We start from the raw sequence: 21056 nt of genomic DNA, 5'->3' as shown, positions 1-21056 counted from the left end.
GGAGGAATCCCATGTGTTAGAGCTCTGGGAGGTAGGGGGTCCAAGAGGCTGGTATTCAGGCATTGCTTCCTCCAAGCTCATCAAAGATAGATGCATCCCTATGAGTAAGAAATCAAGCAAAGCAGGCAGGAGGCCTGCACGCATGAGAAAGGAGCTTCTGTCAAAACTCAGAAGAAGGAAGTTACAGAATGTGGAAAAAGGGACAGGCTACTTGGGAGGAACATAGCAACATTGTCAGAACATGCAGGGAGGCAATGAGGAAGGCTAAGGTCTGGCTGTAATTAAATCTAGCAAAGAATGTCAAGGACAACAAGATGACCTTCAAGTACATCACTAACAAAAGGATGACTATGGAAAACATGGGCCTGCTGCTGAACAGGGTGGGTGCCCTGGTGACAGAGGATGCAGAGAAGGCAGAGTTACTGATGCTGCCTTTGTCAAGAGGATGGGGCCAGGCTCTTTTCAGTGCTCCTTGGCAATAGGACAAGGGGCAACAGGCACAAACTGCAACACAGGAACTTCTACCTGAATGTGAGGAAAGACTTCTTTACTCTGAGGGTGAAAGAGCCCTGGGACAGGCTGCCAGAGAGGCTGTGGGGTCTTATTCTCTGGGGACATTCAAAACCCACCTGGATGCGACTGTGCAACCTGCAGGTAAGCCTGCTTTAGCAAGGGGTTGGTCCTGATGATTTTCAGAGGTCACTTCCAACACTGACCAGTCCGATTCTGAAAATAACCAATTATGAAATATAAATAATAGTAAATCCTTAGTGGCAATGCATGTTTTTCATTCTGATGTCTCAGAATGAAATATGGATATGTATGGCTATATATTATGCTTATTTAATGAACTGTAGAAGTGTTTACATCCAATGTTGATGGGCTATAAGGAATACAGAATTTAAAATTCTGGACTTCAAATCAGTGGAAAAGCAGGTTTACTAAAGAAAGTATGTTGAAGGGTTAAAAAACTACATACGCACATTTTGTACATTCTTGGGCAGGAAAAGCACAAGATCCATCTGTGGTGCAAGGGGCATTGGGAAGATCCTATTGAATAGGCTTAACTGTGATACGTATCTCCTAGGGCTAGTTACTGAACAGGTAACTGGCACTGAGGCCAGCTTGCCTGGAACAACAACTGTGCATGCTGTGTGCCGAAACAGCGCACATGGATGCTGTATCTCGGGAGTTGTTTCTTGCCCATGCTAACTTCCCTACCATATCCAGGAATTATTGGGAGTAGAGGGAGAGTGTCGTTATTTGGCATGTCCAAAAGTGTGCTGACAACTGTAGCACAAGCTTAATACTGTGAATTGGCAGATTCCCATGTCCGAGGAAGTTCCCTGGCAGTGTTTCATTTATTAAGATTCTTGAAGCTATACATGATTGAAAGGAGAAAAACTTGGATAAAGAACCCCAAGGTAACTTAAAGATTGCTGTCGTGGCAGATTTGACCCAAGTATTAAGATTTACAAAAAATAACTTTAAAAAATTTGTAGACTAAAGATGTTTTCGTGATGTTCTATAGATGTTCTTTTCTAGGTGATTGTAACATTGGCAGTAGTGCTAGCATATGTGGGCAAATGATTATAAGGGAGCAAATGAAGATGTCTGGCCATTTCATGATGCGTATATGTGTGTGTGTGTCATAACTGCAGTCACAGCTTTTAGAAGAGTACGGATTTCTTTATTTGTCTGTTAACCCATTTGAGTGAAGAAAAAGAAGCGACCCCGTGTTTCTTTCCAGCTGGGTAAGATTGCTATACCATTCAAGAAATTGATCTCATCAGTCTTTTCCTTGGTCACTACGTAAAAACCGGACACCCATTTAAGGCTCCTCACTAAATGGTATACTCTAGCCACCCAACCCAGTTTTCCCCCACTATTGGTGTAGGCTTCATTCTCCGTGGCAGTCTGCCAGTGGACTGACTAAACACAAAACACATTATTGCACTTCAAGTGCCAAAAAGCAAGCAGTATCTATCAATTGTTAAAAAAAATAGAATTTCAAGTCTTACTGCTTTCATTTTTTTTAACAGCAAGACCTTTAGATCTTAATGACTATTTTGAACTTGATACTGTTTGTAAAATCTGGTGATTCAGACCATAAAATAGTACAACATTCAGGGAGCTTTTAGACACAAAATTTCTTGTAGGAGTAATACTGAGTTTTGATCTATTTTCAGGTTAAGCTAGTGAAAGCTTCTTGAGGTCACAAATAGATTTGGGTTTTTTTCTTAATTTTATTTCTGTTTCAAAATCCATAAAGAATTATGAACCCTCTGTTATAATAAATATTGATTCTTCAGTAAATCCTACTTTTGAAGTTACAAGGTTATTCCTTCAAATTATGCTGGCAGTGACCCTTGGCTAATACTTTGTTTCCGATAAGGTTATGAAGATTTAATGGCAATGTAATTTTCTGTGCAAGTGGAGCTTAGTTAGTTAGGTCTTCTATTGACGATGCACAAAAACAGATTACAGTTGAGCTCATTTTTATTATGTATTTGGTTCTGCATGGCTGACAGGAATAAAAATTAATTAATGACTGTCATTCAGTCAAGGGCAAATGGTAGTGAATATACGCCAGAAAGAAAATCTTTCATGGCATTTTGTGACCAGCACTGGGTTTTTAACTGATTCTTTATAGCTGAATACAAACATCAAAAAGTAATATTACACATGGTGAAACTCATTTAAAAACAGAGCAAGTAGAAAAGTAAAAAGGTTTTCAAAGGAATATTTTCTGTTTGAAATAGTAGAATGTTCTCCTCAGAAGCTCTCTGGATTCTTTTAAGGATCTTCTTGCTGTCTGGTGCACACAGGTGTACCATTTCCCTTTGTTTCAGAATGGAGAATAAGACACCTGAGCTCATGGTCCGGTGTGCAGGGCACTGGGCTGCTGTTTACCATGCAGATGTGAGAAGAATCCAGTTAAATACTTGAATAATAGTTCCCGTTCCTGGGATCAGAACAGAATAAGACTTTGAACTAATCTTTGGGAGGGGAGAAGAGTGTTTCTTTTCCTACCAGTTCATCTTCTCCATAGATGTGATCCAGATTGCTTGAACTTGGCAGATGGGAAATGTATAAGCTGTATTAGTAATGATTTAATTTCTTGACTGTGGTAGTAGAACACCCTGAAGGAAAAGTGTACCTAAAGAAACTGGAGATCAAGATTAAGCCTTCTGATGAGGCTGTAATTTTGCAGTGCTAAACATTCTCTTAAAAAGAGGAGGCGCTCAGATGAGAGGTGGAGTAGTTACTGAAAGACAAGCTTATAGTGGAGTAAGTCCAGCATCCATCATCATATTTACCAAAAGTGATGAGAATTGTGTTGTTACCAGGTATGTGATTAAAGGATCCAGATGGTCCTTTCATAAAAATAGTTGCTTTGTAAGGGTCCCCTGCATGTTAGGCATGTGACTCTATAGACAGTTGGTAGAGATTCCTTGAGATTGTTTTTGTAATCCTTTCATTTCTGCATTTGAACTGTAGTGTTACGCTTCCTCTTCTGTTTTGGTTTGTTTTCCTGCTAGTTCTATTCACATGATATTTACACAGAGCATTTTTCACTCTGCCCTTCGTTTTTATGAAGACTACAAGGCTCTTGTTGAAATTGCTGCAGCAAAATCTATTCAGCTGGCAGAAATAATTGTATACATCACTTATGCTTTCAGGTGTTTCAGTGGTAGCAACCAATTATTTCTATCACCAGGTAGCTAGCTAATGGTGGAGATGTCATTTGTCCTGGAAAGATCTAATTAAACTCTGTGCTTTCTTTGGAATATGTTTGAGGCCTATTGTATTGTAGATTTCTTTTCAAACCCTTTAAGTACTGTACCCTGAGAAGAATATAGAAAGATTGTACAGAGTCAGCCAGAGTTCACTGGAAATAAAAGTGTTTAACAAAATGCACTGTTTACAGTTTTTTCATGGAGGAAGGAGGTGTGGGTGGAGAATTGAAGAAAATGTCCAGAGGGCTTGGGTAGCTCCTTGTGAAAAATGTCAACTTAAATCCCAGTACCTAACAGTGGAAGACACCTGCTGCTTTCAGCCCACTTCATTAGTATCACATAGGAAAGAAGCACCCTTGAATTCTGCCTCTTTCAATCTTAGTCCATATAACAAAAAACCTGCATGCTCTCCTTCATACATTGTAGCTGTTTATGGACTTTTTATATATGAATGGACTAAACTTGCCCTCTGAAGCTTATTAAGTGCCTTCATAGCTTTGCAGTACCTCGTTAGCCTTTTTATAATATTTTGTACATGGTTCAAATTTGATAGTCTCTTTTTAACTAGAAAAACTTGCACTTTCTCAAATGTGCTTCTTTGTAAGAAGTGATTAGGGCTATAACGACTTAAATTTCTAACTTGATTTAAGCACTGTTGGTTTTTTTTTCTCTTTAAACAGTGCTCATATTGCCTACTGTTCATGTATTTTTAATACTTTACATATAGTTTGTTTTTATGTACTTTTACTGCCTAAAAATTCTTTTGGATTGCAAGTTAGGAATTTGAATAAGGTATTTCTGCAATAACATGTTACTGAGAATATTAATACACTTCATCAACGGAAGTCCAAACCACGAAATGAAACTTGCTTCAGTTAGCTCTTTTATGAACAAATATGGACCAAAATTACCAGTGCAGCCAGGTTATATGAATACCTGTGGAAAAATATGTAAATGCATCTAAAGATCTTGATCTGCTATACACTGTTACTTCTAAAGGGAAGTTTAATATTCTTTCTCCAGCCAATGCAAGGGGTATTTGTCTCAGCTGTTGAACACAGCATTATGGTTATTCCACATATGGCTGCAGTAGTAGATGATGAAAAAGCCCTAGCCTACACTGTAGGAATGTACTTTTTGCGTGTTTATGTACTGCTGTAGCACTTCCAGATAGTCTCTTCTGAGTGACCATGTGTGCCCAAGTATGCCATAACCAGGAGTGCTTAAAATGCAGTAGGTGAGAAAGGTTATTGAGCTAACCAAACTGAAGCAAGCGTAAATAAATGAGAGTTTAAACCATAACCTGTGCATGAACCTCCTCTAATTTCTAAATTCTATAGGTTAAGTTTCAGAATCAGTGTGTTAAAGAGGTATTACAGGTTTTCTAGTCTGTATAGGTTCTTAGCCTATAAGTTCTTAACAACCACAGTTCCTTAAAACAAACACCTTTCAGTAGTCATTGAGCAATGTGATTAATTCTTATGATGTGATCTCAGCCTCTCTCCCGGGGAGAACTATGGGCAGTGAAATGTCTTGTTTGGTAGGTATTTTTCTGCTCCCACCCTATTCAACCCCTGTGTATTATTCACGTTGCTGTCCATTTTCCTTAAACATCAGCAGGATCAAGAAACTAAGTCATGTAGTTAGTGTGAGATGGTGAGATCTGTGATGTGATAACCATCGTTTCCTGGAGGGATTGATTCCACAGCCAGCTGCACGGACACACATAGTGTGGTGAGATATGTGTGTTTTGGGTTGGGTTTTTTGGTTTGTTTTTTCCCTAGGCTCATCAGCAAATTGAGAATTTAATTTGCTTATTTAAAGCCTGCTTTATGTTCTGAAGCATTCTCTGTGATCCTTCCAAGCATTTCTTGTGATGCAATATTGCTCTACATGAAAAGCCCCTCTTTTTTTCTTGGTGTTTTTCTGTGGTTTGGTTTTTTGTTTGTTTAGCACTGCTACTTCAGCTGTGAGGTTGCTAGAGAGCAACAGAAATCACAGAATCTCTCTTTGGAAATGAGATGGTTGCCATGACAATGCTCCCAGCTGCTTCTTGTCCCAGATGATAAAATCATTTTTAGACTCCTATATTATAAGCTTAGGCTACAATTTTTAAACTAAAAAGTACAGCTGATTGATTCAAATCAAAGATCAACATATTGCATGTTAAAAATCTTTGGGCTGATAATCAGCTAAAATTGTTGAATCAAATATTTATGCAGGTACTATCAAATATTTTTATTTGTTTTTGATCAAATACTTGAGGTAGAACTGGTGCATGGAGATGGAAAATATTTTCATCTTACTGATTTTACTAAATGTCTTTTTTTGTAGTAGAAATTCTCCTGAAAGCTGACTGATATTTAGATAAGTAGTGTTTAAAATGTGACTCTGAATCATGTTTTGCAATATGCCAAATCTGGATCAAACCTGAAGTGCTAGATACTTTTAAGTTTCATTATCTCTGAAGTCCAGACAGTTGATTATGGAAGTGTTGGTTGTTTTGGTGGTCTCTTGTCAACTTCACATGGAGCAGGGTTATCACCAACACTAGATCAGTTTAGTTATGCTGTGTCTGGCCAGTGTTAAAAACCTCCAAGCATGGAGGTTTCACAACCCGTCTGGGAAAGCTGTTCCAGTGCTTCACTACTCTCAGTGAACAAGCTTTCCCAAATGTCCAATCTGAACCTCCCAAGTCACAGGTTGTGGTCATTGCACCATGTTATTGTTAGACTATGTGATTAATCATGGTGAAATCAAAAGCCTGGTGAGGTTCAGATGAATATTGACAGATAGAGGAACCCTAGCAAACCTAGTCAATGAAAACTGGAAGACACAGACTTGACAGCTCCTAAGACTACCAAAGGAGACAGATTAGACCATTTTTGCAGGTGTGAAACCCAAAGAAACTCTCCCGGAAGTCATTGCAGAATGAGGTATTGCCTGCAGGGGACTCACTATGGGATGCGGGGGAAGGGCACTTTGGAATTGCTTAAAGGTTATTATTCGATGCTTTTAGCAGGACTGTGGGAACGTGTGAAGCTTTATGGAATGGTTAGAGGAAGGACCAAAGGATGGGGAAAGGTGGGATCTGTGTAGCAGGGAGGAACAAGCCTGATCTGATTTCTTTGTTGACCTGTCTATGCTGGCTGCTTTTCATCACCTTATCAACCCCTGGGTTTTTTCAGTTCTCATTTTCTGAGTTTTTAAATGTAGCTCACTGTTCTTTATTTCTCTTTTTAAAAGACTGGCCTTTACTATGCCCACTGAAGTCCTCTGGGACCTCCATGACTTCTAAAAGGTAAGTGGTTCAGAGAGAACTCCTGCTAGTTCACAAGGTGCCTGTCGGATTTAATCTGTCTTTGCCATTTGAAAATATCTAACTTCTTCAGTGTCTTTGAGATGTTTTTCACCTAATCTGGCCTCTAATCCTACTCATTAAAATCAATTTCATTAAGTATCTGATCGCTGTTTATGAAGTCTGCAACAAAAAAAGACATTGAATCTGTGGCATTTGCCCTCCTTCCTCATTAAATAATAGATTTTTAGTTTTGACTGCTTTTTATTTCCAATTAATTTACAAAACATTTCTCTAATTTTTATGCCCCTTCCTAACGGCAATCTTTTTAATCTTAACCTCTAATTTTTTCCTAGTCTTTTGTTGTGTTATTCTCATATAGTCACTCTTAGGAATTTGTTGTTTTATTCCACCATTTGTTTGCACATCTCCATTTTGACTTTCAAATTTTTACAGAACTCTTGAACCAGAACTTTTAAGCTGTTAATATGGTTCCTGTTTTTCTTCATGAGAAATAGTTTGTCATTTCTCCTTTATTATAGTACCTTTTATTAACTGCCACCCTCCTTGAAGAGACTTTTTCTCTGAGAATCTTAGCAAGAGGGGTTAGAAAACGGTTGCCTAAGTTTCTTGGTCTGCTTTTTCTTTTTCTTTTCTTTTTTTTTTTTAATTAAAATATATTGTCCTTACAATACTGCATATTTCTTTCCTCAGAATCACAAATTCTACCATATTAAGTTATGTGTCACCTAAATTGCATTCCACACAAATACTCTCCAACAGTTTTCACCTGCAATAATTGTATCTGGCAATTTCGGCCACCTTTAAAATAAAAAGTAACTTACAAGACGTGTCCTATCATACTCTTTTCCAAAGCTACCAGAGTAATTTCAGTTTTTCATTGCCACTAGTCCTATCAGCTTAAATTATTTTTCCAGTGTGTCCTATGATGATGGATTTGGATACATTTTTCAAATTAGGTCCTGCTTCAGTGTGTTTTTTGAAAGTGTGCTCTTTTCAATTTAGTTAAGTTTCTATCCCTTTAGAATTTGGTCTATGCTTCAAGAGGAAGACATAATAAATGTGGGTTTAGTGTTTACTTCAGACCTTGGAATATATTTATTAAAAAATCGGAAAGAAAAAAAGTTCTGAACATCTGAAAAGTCAGGTATTTCCAAGAGGGAAGCATTTATTCTGTTTTACTTTCAGTCCAAAATATATGCCTTGGTTCATTTCCTAAATAATGGTTCATCTCACAAATAATGAATGTGTGAAAGGAGATTTAAAAACTGTATTGAAAACAGTCTTATGTGCAATGTGTTTCAGCAGTTAATAACTGCTTTCTGCATTGTCAGACAAAACACACACTTCATGTGCCATTGCCAGCTCAGAAGTTCAAGAACAAGTGAAAACTGTTACAAACATTTTTTTGTTACTGATCCTATACAAAGATACTAAAGTGCATTTAGCCAAGGTTGCAAAGCAATTCAAAGTCACCCAAAGTTGCAGAAATATTTCTATGGCCTGGTTTTGTTGTTTGGTGGTTTGGTTTTTCTCGGGTTTTTTTCCCCAAAGCAATGACTTGTGCTGTGCACTCATAAAACCTTTTTCAGGAAAGATACTCAGTGAGCCGTTTTCTATGTTTTATGTGTTTTGCCTGGCTGGAACTTTGTTGCTTGAGTTCCTTTGTATGCTGAACAAGATTATTGAATGAAATGCAGCATTTTACATGTTTCTGGCAACAACACAGAGCCATAAATCACCCATGTCAAGCCTTTTGAAGACCCTGGGTATGCAAGTTGCTAGCTTGTGTCAAAGCCTTTCCCATAATGATGGAGGACATTTTGGGCACAGAGAGCACAAGATGATAGAGTTTTTAACTCTTGGAGAAGTAAGGAGGGGGGTTAGAAGAACTGCCACCTTTGACTTCTGGAGAGCAGACTTTGGCCTGTTTAGGAGACTGGTTGACAGAGTCCCTAGGCAGGCAGTCCTGAAGGGCCAGGGAGTCCAGGAAGGCTGGGCATTCCTCAAGAAGGAAATCCTAAAGGCACAAGAGCAGGCCATCCCCATGTGCCAAAAGACAAGCTGGCAAAAGAGACCACCAGCCTGGCTGAACAAAGAGCTTTGGCTGGAACTTGGAAGAAAAGACATCTTACAATCTTTGGAAGAAGGGGCAGGCAACTCAGGAGGGCTACAAGTATGGCATGAGGTTTTGCAGGAAGAAAATTAGAAGGACTGAAGCCCAACTAGAACTTAATACGGCTACTGCCATAAAAGACCATAAACCATGTTTCTGTAAATATATTAGCAACAAAAGGAGAGCTACAGAGAATCTCCATCCTTTATTGGACACAGGGGGAAGGAAACATACTGGCAAAGGCTGAAGTACTTAATGCCTTCTTTGCCTCAGTCTTTAATAGTAAGTCCATTTTTTCTCTGGGTACCCAGCCCCCTGAGCTGGAAGACATGGACAGGGAGCAGAATGAATCCAAGGGGGAACGGTTAGTGACCTGCTACACCACTTAGACACACGCAAGTCCATGAGGCCAGATGGAATCCACGCAAGGGTACTGAGGGAGCTGGCAGAAGTGCTCACCAAGCCACTTTCCATCATTTATCAGCAGTCCTGGCTAACAGGGAAGTCCCAGTTGAGTGGGAGTTAGCAAATGTGATGCCCATCTACAAGAATGGCCAGAAGGAGGATATGGGGAGCTGCAGGCCTGTCAGCCTGACCTCTGTGCTGGGGAAGGTTATGGAGCAGATCAGCCTGAGCGCCATCACACAGCACATGCAGGACAGCCATGGGATCAGGCCCAGCCAGCGTGGGTTTATGACAGACAGGTCCTGCTCAACAAACCTGATCTCCCTCTACAACAAGGTGACCCACCTAGTGGGTTAGGGAAAGGCTGTGCATGTTGTGTACCTGGACATCAGTAAAGTCTTTGACACATTCCCACAGCATTCTCTGGGGAAACTGGCTGCTCACGGCTTGGATGGGTGCACTCTGTGCTGGGTAAAAAGCTGCTGGATGGCCGGGCCCAAAGAGTGGTGGTGGATGGAGTTAAAAGCCAGTTGGCAGCTAGTCACAAGTGGTGTTCCCCAGGGCTCAGTGCTGGGGCCAGCTCTGTTTAACATCTTTATCAATGACCTGGACGAGGGGACTGGGTGCACCCTCAGTAAGTCTGAAGACAACACTAAGTTGTGGGGGCGTGTTGACCGGCTGGAGGGCAGGCAGGCTCTGCAGGGGGATCTGGACAGGCTGGACCCGTGGGCCAAGGCCAGTTGTACCAGGTTCAACAAGGCTCAGTGCCGGGTCCTGCGCTTGGGTCACACCAGCCCCACACAGCGCTACGGGCTGGGGGCAGAGCGGCTGGAAAGTGCCTGGGGGAAAAGGGCCTGGGGGTGCTGGCTGACAGCTGGATGAACATGGGCCAGCAGCGTGCCCAGGTGGTCCAGAAGGCCAACAGCATCCTGGCTTGTATCTGAAACAGTGTGTCCCCCTGTACTCGGCACTGGTGAGGCTGCACTTTGAACACTATGTTCAGTTTTGGGCCCCTCACTGCAGGAGGGACATTGAGGTGCTGGAGCATGTCCAGAGATGGAAAATGGAGCCGGTGAAGGGTCTGGAGCATAAGTCTTATGAGGAGCATCTGAGGGAACTGGGCTTGCTTAGCCTGGTGAAGAGGAGGCTCAGGGAAGACATCACTCTACAGCTACCTGACAGGAGGCTGTAGCGAGGGAGGTGCCAGTGTCTGCTCCCAGGTAACAAGTGATAGGACAAGAGAAAACAGTCTCAAGTTACACCAGGGGAGGTTTAGATTGGACATGAGGAAAAATTTCTTCACCAAAAGGGTTGTCAAGCACTAGAACAGGCTGCTCAGGGAAGTGGTTGAGTCACCATCCTTGTTGATATTTAAAAGATGTGTAGATGTGGCACTTTAGGGATATGGTTTAGTGGTGGACTTGGCAGTGCTAGGTTAACGGTTGGATTCAATCTTAAAGGTCTTTTCCAACCTAAATGATTCTATGATTCTATAATATTTACCAGCACTTATTGACATCATTATCCAGACTACTAAGGTTAAATTAACACAACTTTGATCTTGCTAGAACTGATGGCTTCATTATATGGGTTTATCTATGGGCATTTTTCATATCCCTTACACAGAAAGTCTGGTTAGTTGCAATGTAGTAGCCAGGTTGCCATCGCAACTAACTTCAGAGCTTGATGAAATAGTAAGTTAATCAATATCAGTCAAATTCTTCCTTTGCAAGGGTGTCTTAACAAGACCATGACTTGTTAAAATACAGAAAACTTGTGAAGAAACTTTCCACATAGGACAGGCTGCACTGGAAAAATCCAAATGAATGCTTGCCAGTTAAAGCTGAGCAGCGTCAAAGGGATAAGTAAAACCAGCATATCGTGGGGAAGGAATATGTGGTCATTAGGCTGAGAAACTTGAGTAACTTCATTAACATGGCTAACAATGTCATTATAGTGATGCATTATTTTGAAATCTGTAAATTACCAAACCATACCAGTATAAAGTAGTTCTACCTTAAGATCATTATATGATTTATAGGGCTGAAAAATTATTCTCAAAATACTTGATCAAGAACAGAGAGAGAGAGATGTAATGATTTTCATTGTTTTTCAAAGTGTTCACCTACAGAAAGAGACACCTTTCAGAGCACAAGTGAATGAATGCTGTTGCCCTTTCTTCTCTCTTCTAATTTAACACTTCCGACTTCACTTCTGCTCTGCCAGCTCAGATTGAAGTTCGGAATTCAACAAAGAGAAGCAAAAAGCAAGAAAGTAAAGAAAAATTGAAAGGTAGGGGAAGAGATAAACGGTGATGGAAAACGTAGGAATCAAAGGCACAAAACAAAGATATACCCCAATTTATATCAGGGTAACATGAGACCTATCAATAACTAACACTAAAGTCAGTGGTGTTTTCTAGAGCATATCAATATGGACAGAGTGGAAAGGTACCTTCTGCCCTTTCTCAGCATACTATTTCAACAAGATTCCTATCTGTCCAAAGCACTTGTAGTATTTCATAAACTACAATACAGTATTTTCATGCTTTAGCCAAGGTTTATAAAGCTTGGTACCAGCCAGAAATTAGGTATGTCAGACATACAGATATCAGAAATTTCCTGAGCTACATAACACTACAAGCAAAGAGAATGTGTTCTTAAACTTTTCCCTGTAGCTCTGCTACTGGCCAGTGTCAGGGAAAAGATAACTTTCTGACTCCCTGTGGCCATTATAATAGAGTGTTGCTTGTACTTTGAAAATGAAGATAAATATCACCGAGTTTTAAATTTTACAAGCAAATCTTCCTTAAAACATTCATTATGTGTATTTATTTAATTATGCATGAATACAAATCCTCAAATTGTGCTTTTACTGAGGATGAATTACTGAAGCATGGTATAAATCTTCAAGTAGAGCTTGCACAGGTCTTAAATGCTCCATTAGTTTTAATTGTGGCTTGTTTCAGGGATAGAATCTGATTGTAGGGTTGTAGGCTGGATCAAGGAGCACAAAAACTTAAGTGTTCGCTCCTCTTGAAAAGTGTAAATGCTAGATTAGACATCCTATAAAGGCCGTGCAGATAGGCAGTACAGTCTTCAGATATATAGCAACAATTAATTAATTCATTACAGTTTTGACCTGACTTAATGTTAATTGTTAATCTGAATAAATTGAAACAGAAACTTTTTGACCAGCCTGTTCTACTTTTGGTTTTTCCCATTTTTATATCTCAGAAACACCGTTTCTGATTCGTTCACATTAAACCATGAAGTAACAACAAGGTTTATTGTTGGTTTGTTCCCAGTACCTATGAATCAAGTTGTCTCTAGGCAGTTTTAAATGTGACTAGCAGTATAGCAGCTAGTTAATTTACCTATGCAAAATGACACAGTCAGTTTGAGCATCCCCCTGTATATTTAAGCAACGTAAGTAATTTTCTGAACTAAAACCTCTTCGTGGGTCTCCATCACTGTGCTTATTTATTAATCAAGGAAATTTAATTTAGTTACTACATTGTTTTAATCCTTATGGAAGAACTTTGTACTTTACAATTCATACATACTTACTTGCAAGTGTAGTAAGTGAGAGCAAAGTCCACTAGAGTAAGTACACGCTGTGAAATAATGAAGATGCAATTTTGCTTCATCTGAGATAGTGTGTGTTGGAGCTGATTTATTCACTTGGACTTAAGAAGCAGGCAAAGTACAACTGTAAGGAACAAGCTCATTCATTTGTGAGTGGTTTTCTTTGCCAGGCTTCACTTGAAAGAGGTAAGGTGCCTGTCTAGTGTTGTTTTCCAAAGCTGCTTTCTTAATAATTTATAATTCCAACTTCTGAAATTCTAGAATTAAATGGATCTGTAAATCATTTCAATGTGTAATATAAGGGAAGAAAAAAGCCTTATTCACTCAAAAATGCTAAAGAAAAACAAAACAGCCTTTAAAATAACTCCAGATCCAAGTACAGATTTCCTGAAGTTTAGTGATGCTTGTGGATTATATTTTGATTTTAAGTAATTTATAATATAATAATTAATAATAGCAACAATAATGGAAGCTTTCAGGAAACAGGAAAACTTTCATCAAGTCCAACCAGTAATTTTCCGGTTTATTATGATCCCAATGTCAAATGATCAACTTTGCATAAAATAGCAAATTGTGTGTTAATAGCAAATCAGAACTATTACTGAATGGTTTTAGGTAGAATAGAAAACTCTTTTGCTGGTTTTCTTTATGGTGGGTGTAAAAATTAATTCTCAAATCTGAACTTTATTACAGTGATTTATCTTGGACATTTTAAAAAACATGTGCTGAATATTTTTCCACTCTGGAAAACTGTTTGCTGAATCTGCTGCTATGGCATTAGATTTATAAGGAATGTGGCTTTGTTCCAGCATAAACCACTGTGGAGAAGGATATGGATCTCTCTAGACTCTGTGCTGACGCTGGCAGGAAATAATCTCTGACCGAATTGCTGCTTGCTAGATCTATTTTCTGCCTTTGTCAAAGACACTGTGGGGAGCTCAGTCGTTAAAAAAAACCCAAAAAAATAAAAAGAGTTTGGCTAGAGTCTACGTAAATGTGTCCTTTGAGAGTATAGGAAGCATTTGTTATCCTGATTCAGTCTATGCTATCATTGATACAGAAATGCCTCTTCAGTCAACCTAGGATTTGCCTAAGTGAGGACCCCAGGATTTAGTTCAGTAATAATAGTATTATTCATTAATTAAAAACAGTAATAGTTGTAAGGCTTCTTGCCATGTTGGATGGAGGCTTACTAGATTTGTAACCCCCAAAGGAGGACAAAATGGGGCTCAAAACTGTTTTGATTCAACATATTGAACCCTTGTGCGTTTTGAAGAGGCTGAAGAAAAGTTCTTTTTGCTGTGTTTATTGAGCTTTTTTTTTAAAAAAATCTGATTTCAACCTGTGACCTATTACTTAAAGCTGTAGATGGAAGTTCAGAAAAGGCATAGTCCAGATGTGCTGAAGTGAGTTCTCCAGTACACGGAAATATTCCCAGCACTTGGAAAGCCTTGTCTTTCAGTATTGTTGAATTACAGACAGTTAGCAAAGATAGTGTTACTGTTTCTACCAGTCTGACTGTTGGTGCCTCTATTTTACTACAGTTTGGACTCAGGGAATAACTGAAATTCAATTCCGATAAATATAAGGTGTGCTTTTTCTTTTGTCATTACATCACTTTCTATGGCTTTTTGTCACATATAAAATTACATTATGTTTCATTGCCTGGCATGGTAAAAGGTGACAGAAGCATGAGACATTCTAAGTGTTGCAGCACAGTGCTCAGTGTCAGAGGAATGACTAATCAGAAATAGGGAGTGAGACATCAGGGAAAGGAGAGGCCCTTGAAAAATGGGAGAAGCCAGTTTTGGCAGAGGCTCATTATATTGAAGCTAAGTATTTCAATACCTTTCTCCTTCAGAACTTTCATACTAAAGGTCATAAGTCTTTCCATTTTCAATTTCAGTCTGTGTTACAGTTCCGTATTGCTGCAGGAGGACTGAACCAGAAGATGCTGTTGACAAGTTCAGCGGGTTTTATTCTGTTCTTGCTGTCTCACTGCATTGTGTCAGTGAGCACCAAAAAGGCAGTGGTCTTGGCTAATGTCCACCTTCTCCCCCAAAGAGGCTATGAGAGGCTGGGTAACACCAATGAAAAAGGTACTCATGAAGAGAGTGAGTGATTTGGATGCATGCTGTGTTTTACTTTATTGCTTTGCTGTAACATTTTCAGCCAATGTATTTGACAGTTAGCCCTGCAAAAATATTTTGCAATATGAACATGTCCTGCCCTAAAGTCCAGAATCTTTGAAACCCTTGCTCAGCTGCCATCTAATTCAAGAGAAATTAACAGGTTTTTTGAAAAAAAAAAGTTTTGTGGCATTTGAAGACTTATTCTTAGGACAGTCATATCTAGATTACACCTGACACCTCAGTACCTAAATCCCATTGGTACCTATAACTGAGGCATCCCTGAGCCTTTCTGGTTTGCAAGGTCCAGCTTGGTATGTTTTCCAATACATTTACCAGAGCAGATCCCACATAAAATGTACACATAAAGAATAGTGGGATTGATTAATTTTCCTCCTCTGACTGATGGCACTTGAGGGTTTATAAAATTTACTTTCCAAATGAATCCTGTAACAATTAGCCTAAATTATGTTCTCATTAGCTGTCTATAGAAGTTCTATTTTGCATGAATAATATTCACTGAGAAGGGCAAATACAAGTGTCAGTGTATATATTGCTGGCTTGGACATTACTGTATAAATCACTTAATCATTCTATAAAATCATGGGATCACATCTGGAGTCAAGCTGTGTCTGCCAGGTGAATGTTCTAACTGTGGTACAGAGTTGTGTACACAGTTTTGCTCTTTCAGGATATTTAATAATGTCATGCAGATAGTATTGAGATTTAAAGTATTCTAATATTGGCTGTGGATTCTATTAGCCAATGACAGGAATAAAAGTAAGAGCTTCAAAAACCTATATACTCCTGTAAATCTGTCCAGAGTTTCTTAAAAATAACAGTAAACTTCTGAATACCAAATATAAAAGACTATATTTAACACAATGCTGATACTATGAATAATACTATTTAACATGTTTAGTCTATCTGGATATCTAAAAAAAGCCTATGATAAAATACTTAATACAATTTTAAATCAGAGAAGGTTGGGTTACTTTATAATTTCAGTAGAGATTGAGAAGAAAATGGCAATGACTGAAGTAGAAAAGTAAACCATAAAGTCAAGGGGAGAATAGAAGTATTTGCTTACAAATGATCTTTTCAGTATTCTTATTAAGTACAAAATAGGAAAAAAACCCACCTTATTAAGTGCAAAAATAGGAATATGCTGATAAAATTTAATGCTGACATGAAGTAAACAAATGCCAATACAAAAGTCAGAATATTATACAGAAAAAAAATCGTATGTTCTTAAGTAATATGTTTGGGATGAAAAATAAAGTACAAAGTTCTAGGTTTTATTGCAAGGTGAGGACTTTACTAGTTAGAATGATCCAAAGACTAACCTGTAGTTTAAAGGAAACTAAGCAATACAAATGCAATCCTAGAATATATCAACAGGTATGTTTTTAATAAGACTTGGGAAGGATCAGTGGCACTATATAAGGCCATCTGCAATACTGTGTGCAAATTTTACCCATGTTCTAGGAAATTGATTTGCAGTGAAGAGGTTCAGAAAAGCTACTAAGATAATTAAGGAACAAGAGATTTATCTAACACTAAATAATTAAAGAACTTACGTATCCTACAGAATTTACCATAACAAAACAAAGGCTGACTAAAAATATAGCTGTCCTCATGGTACACTGGGGCTTATTACCCAGGAAGAAGCACTATTTAACTAAAGGACAACATGACACAAGAAAGGAAAAGATGGGCAGTGGATATTAATAAAATTAGACTGAGAATCAGATGAGTATTTCTAACAGAGTAGTGACAGTTATTGGTCTACAATGCTTTCCAGTTGGAAGAGAAGGAATTTAATGAATCTGTAAAGAAGACTGGATGATCTAATTCCTTACAGGATCACTAATAGCTAAAACAGTCACTCATGGTCCCTTCCTCTTTCCAGAAAGTTGAGGGGCTTTTTTTGTTTGTTTTTACACTAACCAAACTATTCAGTGTACTTTTGATCTGTTGGTCACGAGACCATACAATGAGAGTGACTCTTTTCAGATTCTGTTCTTCTGTTCAGAAAAAGAAAACCAATGTGTTCAGTAAAAAGGATCAGTAGGGTCTCTCTGGTCAGTGATTTGGGCAGTGAAGAGCTTTTTTTATGAGCTTTTGCTTTCAACTTTTATCTTTGGAAATATTTTTCCTTGTTTTTTGACCTTTTTTTTCTTTAAAAAATTAGGACATCTAGCCATACTTTTCCTGAATTATCCCTTTTTCCCAGAAGAAAAAATTAAGTTCTAAATACAGTATCTAAATTCCTGTCAGTCATTGTCAGGAAAGAACATCAGATTTCTTAGGTCTGAAGAACTGTCATTTTACATCACAGGTGGTTGAATTTTCTGTAGGAATTGTCCTCATAGAGATATTAAAATTGTCAAGTTTTTATTAAATATAAATGACAAATATTCCATAGTACAATGACATAATGACAAGTCTTTCAACTCTGTTGAGAAGTTATTTCAATTCATAAACATATTTTTGAGTAACAGAACATTGAATAACATCCTTCTCTACAAAAGGAATTATCTATATATGAATTCATACATACATAACTGTATATTTAAATAAATTATATTCTTGCTCTTGGAAGCCTCACAATCAATTGTAAAAACCAGAGCATTGTGCCTTAGTCTGAGAGATGCTTGAAACTATACTATAGCAAGAAATTACCTTATAAGCAAGTTAAATTTAAAAACCACAGTGTGTATATATATATATATTTCAGCCCAATATAGAGGGCCATCCCAAGCCTTATATGCTATTTTTATCAACCTCTGAGTCTACTGGATAAGCAATAAAGTGGAAAAGCACTTTCACCTATTTTTCTGATATTGGCAGCACAGCACTGTAGTTCTACCTGCAAATCAGTGGTAAGATTTAGCCTGGAGTTTGAGTGACAAGAACTGTTCCTAAAAAAGTCTAGATGTTTTTAAGTTTTGTATTAGCAAGAAATGTTCTTTAATATCTCCCTTTGATCAATGATCACATGACATACTTATCAGAATTTAATGCAAGGATGTTGCAGATGCCTGAAGTATAAATTGGTTAAAGAGAAATTAGATTTATTTGTTGAGGATAAGGCTAGCTCTAGTAATTAAACGCAATCCTCCAAGACATGGCACCGAGAACTGCAAAGTTGCTGACTACTTAAACTGGAAGAACACAGGAGGAAAAGGAATGGTCTGTACATAACTTTCAGCTTTTCAACCATACTTCTGTCATAAAGGCATAATCACACTCTGTTGGATGGTAGAGTAACAAAACCTTTTTTGAATTTCTGAACATTTCCTGCATGTTCTGCCCTGAAATCTTCCTTCCTCCTGTAACTAAGTAGGCACCCATTACCTGGGGTAAGTCAGTCAGCTTCCAGTCACAAGGCAATCATTCACTTATTCTAAAGGACAGAGTTCATTATCTAAAATTACGATTTGAACAGAAAGTTACTTTAAAACTTCTTTTTTTCCTACTCAGACTATCCAAGGGATTGTTTTGAGATTTTTCAGCGCTCCAAAGGAAATTGCAGAGATGGTCTTTACATCATCCAACCAAAGGAGGAGCCAATTGTTGTCTCTTGTAACATGCAGGATGGTGGCTGGACAGTAATCCAGCACATTACAGCCAATACTACTGTTGACTTTGATAGGACCTGGCAGGATTACAAATATGGATTTGGCTCTGTTCATGACAGCCACTGGTTAGGAAATGAATATATGCATCAGTTAACTAGCAGCTCCGTGCAATATATACTTGGAGTTAAACTTGTAAACCTAAATGCTGAAATCAAATGGGGACAGTACGAACCATTCCTTATTGAAGATGAAGAGTCTCAATACCGAATCAGGGTTGGTCTATACAAAGGCAACGCCACTGATGCTCTGACCCTGGACACAGAAGCTTATCTCCATGACAACCAGAAGTTCACCACCAAGGACAGAGACAATGACAATTACTTTCAGAATTGTGCTAAACTGGAACACAATGGTGTTCCTGGGGGAGGCTGGTGGTATGATGCGTGTGCTGGAGCAAATTTAAATCGTAGGAACATGATATACTGGCAAAAGGACTGCAACAAGCAACGTGTGTGCAAGTTTGCGTGGATGATGATCAAACCTATTGATCACAGGCTGCCATACCCAACCAAGTCCTGTCCATGCCAGAAAGTTGAACTGTAGGTAGGTTATGCATACTTTGAAAGGAGCATGGATTCTTTGTCCAGTGACTGAAGTGAACTCACACTGACTGGATAATCATACTAAGTAATCATGATTGAAAATTTAATTTGGGCCTCTGCAAGGGCTTTATCGTAGCATATTGTCCAGCTACCAACTACACGAGTGAGAAGTCACTGTCAGAAACTGAGGCGTCTATCAGAAAATTAATTTTACAGTATTTTAGCCATAAGAGGAGTCAGGATATGATGTCTTGTCTGTCTTATATGAGATATACATGCATATACGTGGATTTCAGAAGGTCTTGCTCTACTATGAATGTTCACAGTTGATCTCCTGTAATTGCATATCTTCATATATCATGCAGGAAGAAAATTTCCAGTGAAGTACCTACATTTATAAAATGCATATTGGAGAGTGTTGCGTACCATAGGGCAGCATCAGGCCTTTCCTTTTTACCTTTAGTGAAAAATATTTTAATACATAAAATTGGAATTAACCTCATCGCCCATGGCTTCTTTTCCCTTTCATTGACTCTTCTTTTTATCTCTACTTTTTAATGATCCTATACACAATGAAGTATTCAGTATAGTTTTCTTCTTTCTTTCTAGAGTGCCCAGAGCTAATGGGCTCATCAGCCCATTTAAAGCTACTAATCCGAACCTTACAAGTCCTCTGAATTTTTCCCCAAGGAACTCAGTGAACACATTTTTTAAAAGATCAAATCAATTTTGCAATTGTTTACTTATTGCTTCATGTCTTTTCTGAATATTACTCTACTTTGTTTACCATGTTTTGACTGTTGCTTCTCCCTGTTCCATGATATGTTCTCTTTTTTTAATGCCACTGTGAGAAAAGAAGAGCACGTTGGCTTTATTTCACATTTGCTGCCTTCAATTGTTTTGGCACTCAACCCTGACACTATTTAAACAGTGCCTTTTTTCTGATTATAAAATAAAAGGAGAAGCTTTAAATTTCATGACAAATTCATCTGTTTTAAAATAATAAAAGGATTTCTGTTTTGATAACCTTGAAGACCTTGTTTTCTTTACAGCTGTTTGAGTTACTTCACACATTTCTGTATCATTGGAACAGCTGAATGACAACTGAAGAGTTTTTATTGTTGCATTATACAAAATGTCATGATAATAATTAGAATATAGTGTATGTTTTCTTAGATATTTCAGTTACAGAAACTCAACGAACAGATACTGGCAAAATCCTGCTTTTTAATTTAAAAATAGAATCTCATAATTTCCATGAAAAATACTTCACAGAAAATAAATTGTATTAATTTTCAGAAGAGCAAACCTGCCAGGATTACTTAAGAAGAGAAATTAATTGGGAAGTGGAAAAGCCAGGAAAATAATTTTTATCTTTTACAATGCAGTGCAGCATTTTCAGAAAGAGATACAGATATGTTATGTGGGTGAGGCCAATATACCATACATATCTATCTAGCACAATCTGCTCTTTTTTTCTCCCTGAAATTGTATTCAAAGACTGAAGTGTGGTAGGGGAAGAAATGGATAGTAGCTGAATTGAATTTGTCATTGAGTCAATTTAATGTGGTTTC

At 38.1% G+C, this 21056-nt stretch overlaps 1 protein-coding gene across 1 annotated transcript; it reads left to right on the top strand.

Moving 5' to 3' along the window:
• Positions 1 to 6987: 6987 nt before the first annotated feature.
• On the top strand, positions 6988 to 20733 carry LOC130152522 (fibrinogen-like protein 1-like protein). The gene is made up of 3 exons (XM_056346203.1): positions 6988 to 7041; positions 15074 to 15266; positions 18783 to 20733. Exons 2-3 carry the CDS (start codon positions 15119 to 15121, stop codon positions 19481 to 19483), a joined length of 849 nt encoding a protein of 282 aa, XP_056202178.1. The 5' UTR covers positions 6988 to 7041; positions 15074 to 15118; the 3' UTR covers positions 19484 to 20733.
• The last annotated feature ends 323 nt before the right edge of the window (positions 20734 to 21056 follow it).

Source organism: Falco biarmicus, chromosome 7 (assembly GCF_023638135.1).
Source record: "Falco biarmicus isolate bFalBia1 chromosome 7, bFalBia1.pri, whole genome shotgun sequence".
In the NCBI taxonomy this organism is placed as follows: domain Eukaryota; kingdom Metazoa; phylum Chordata; class Aves; order Falconiformes; family Falconidae; genus Falco; species Falco biarmicus.
Note: the sequence above shows the minus strand (reverse complement) of the source record. Positions and strands in the feature narration are given on the sequence as shown.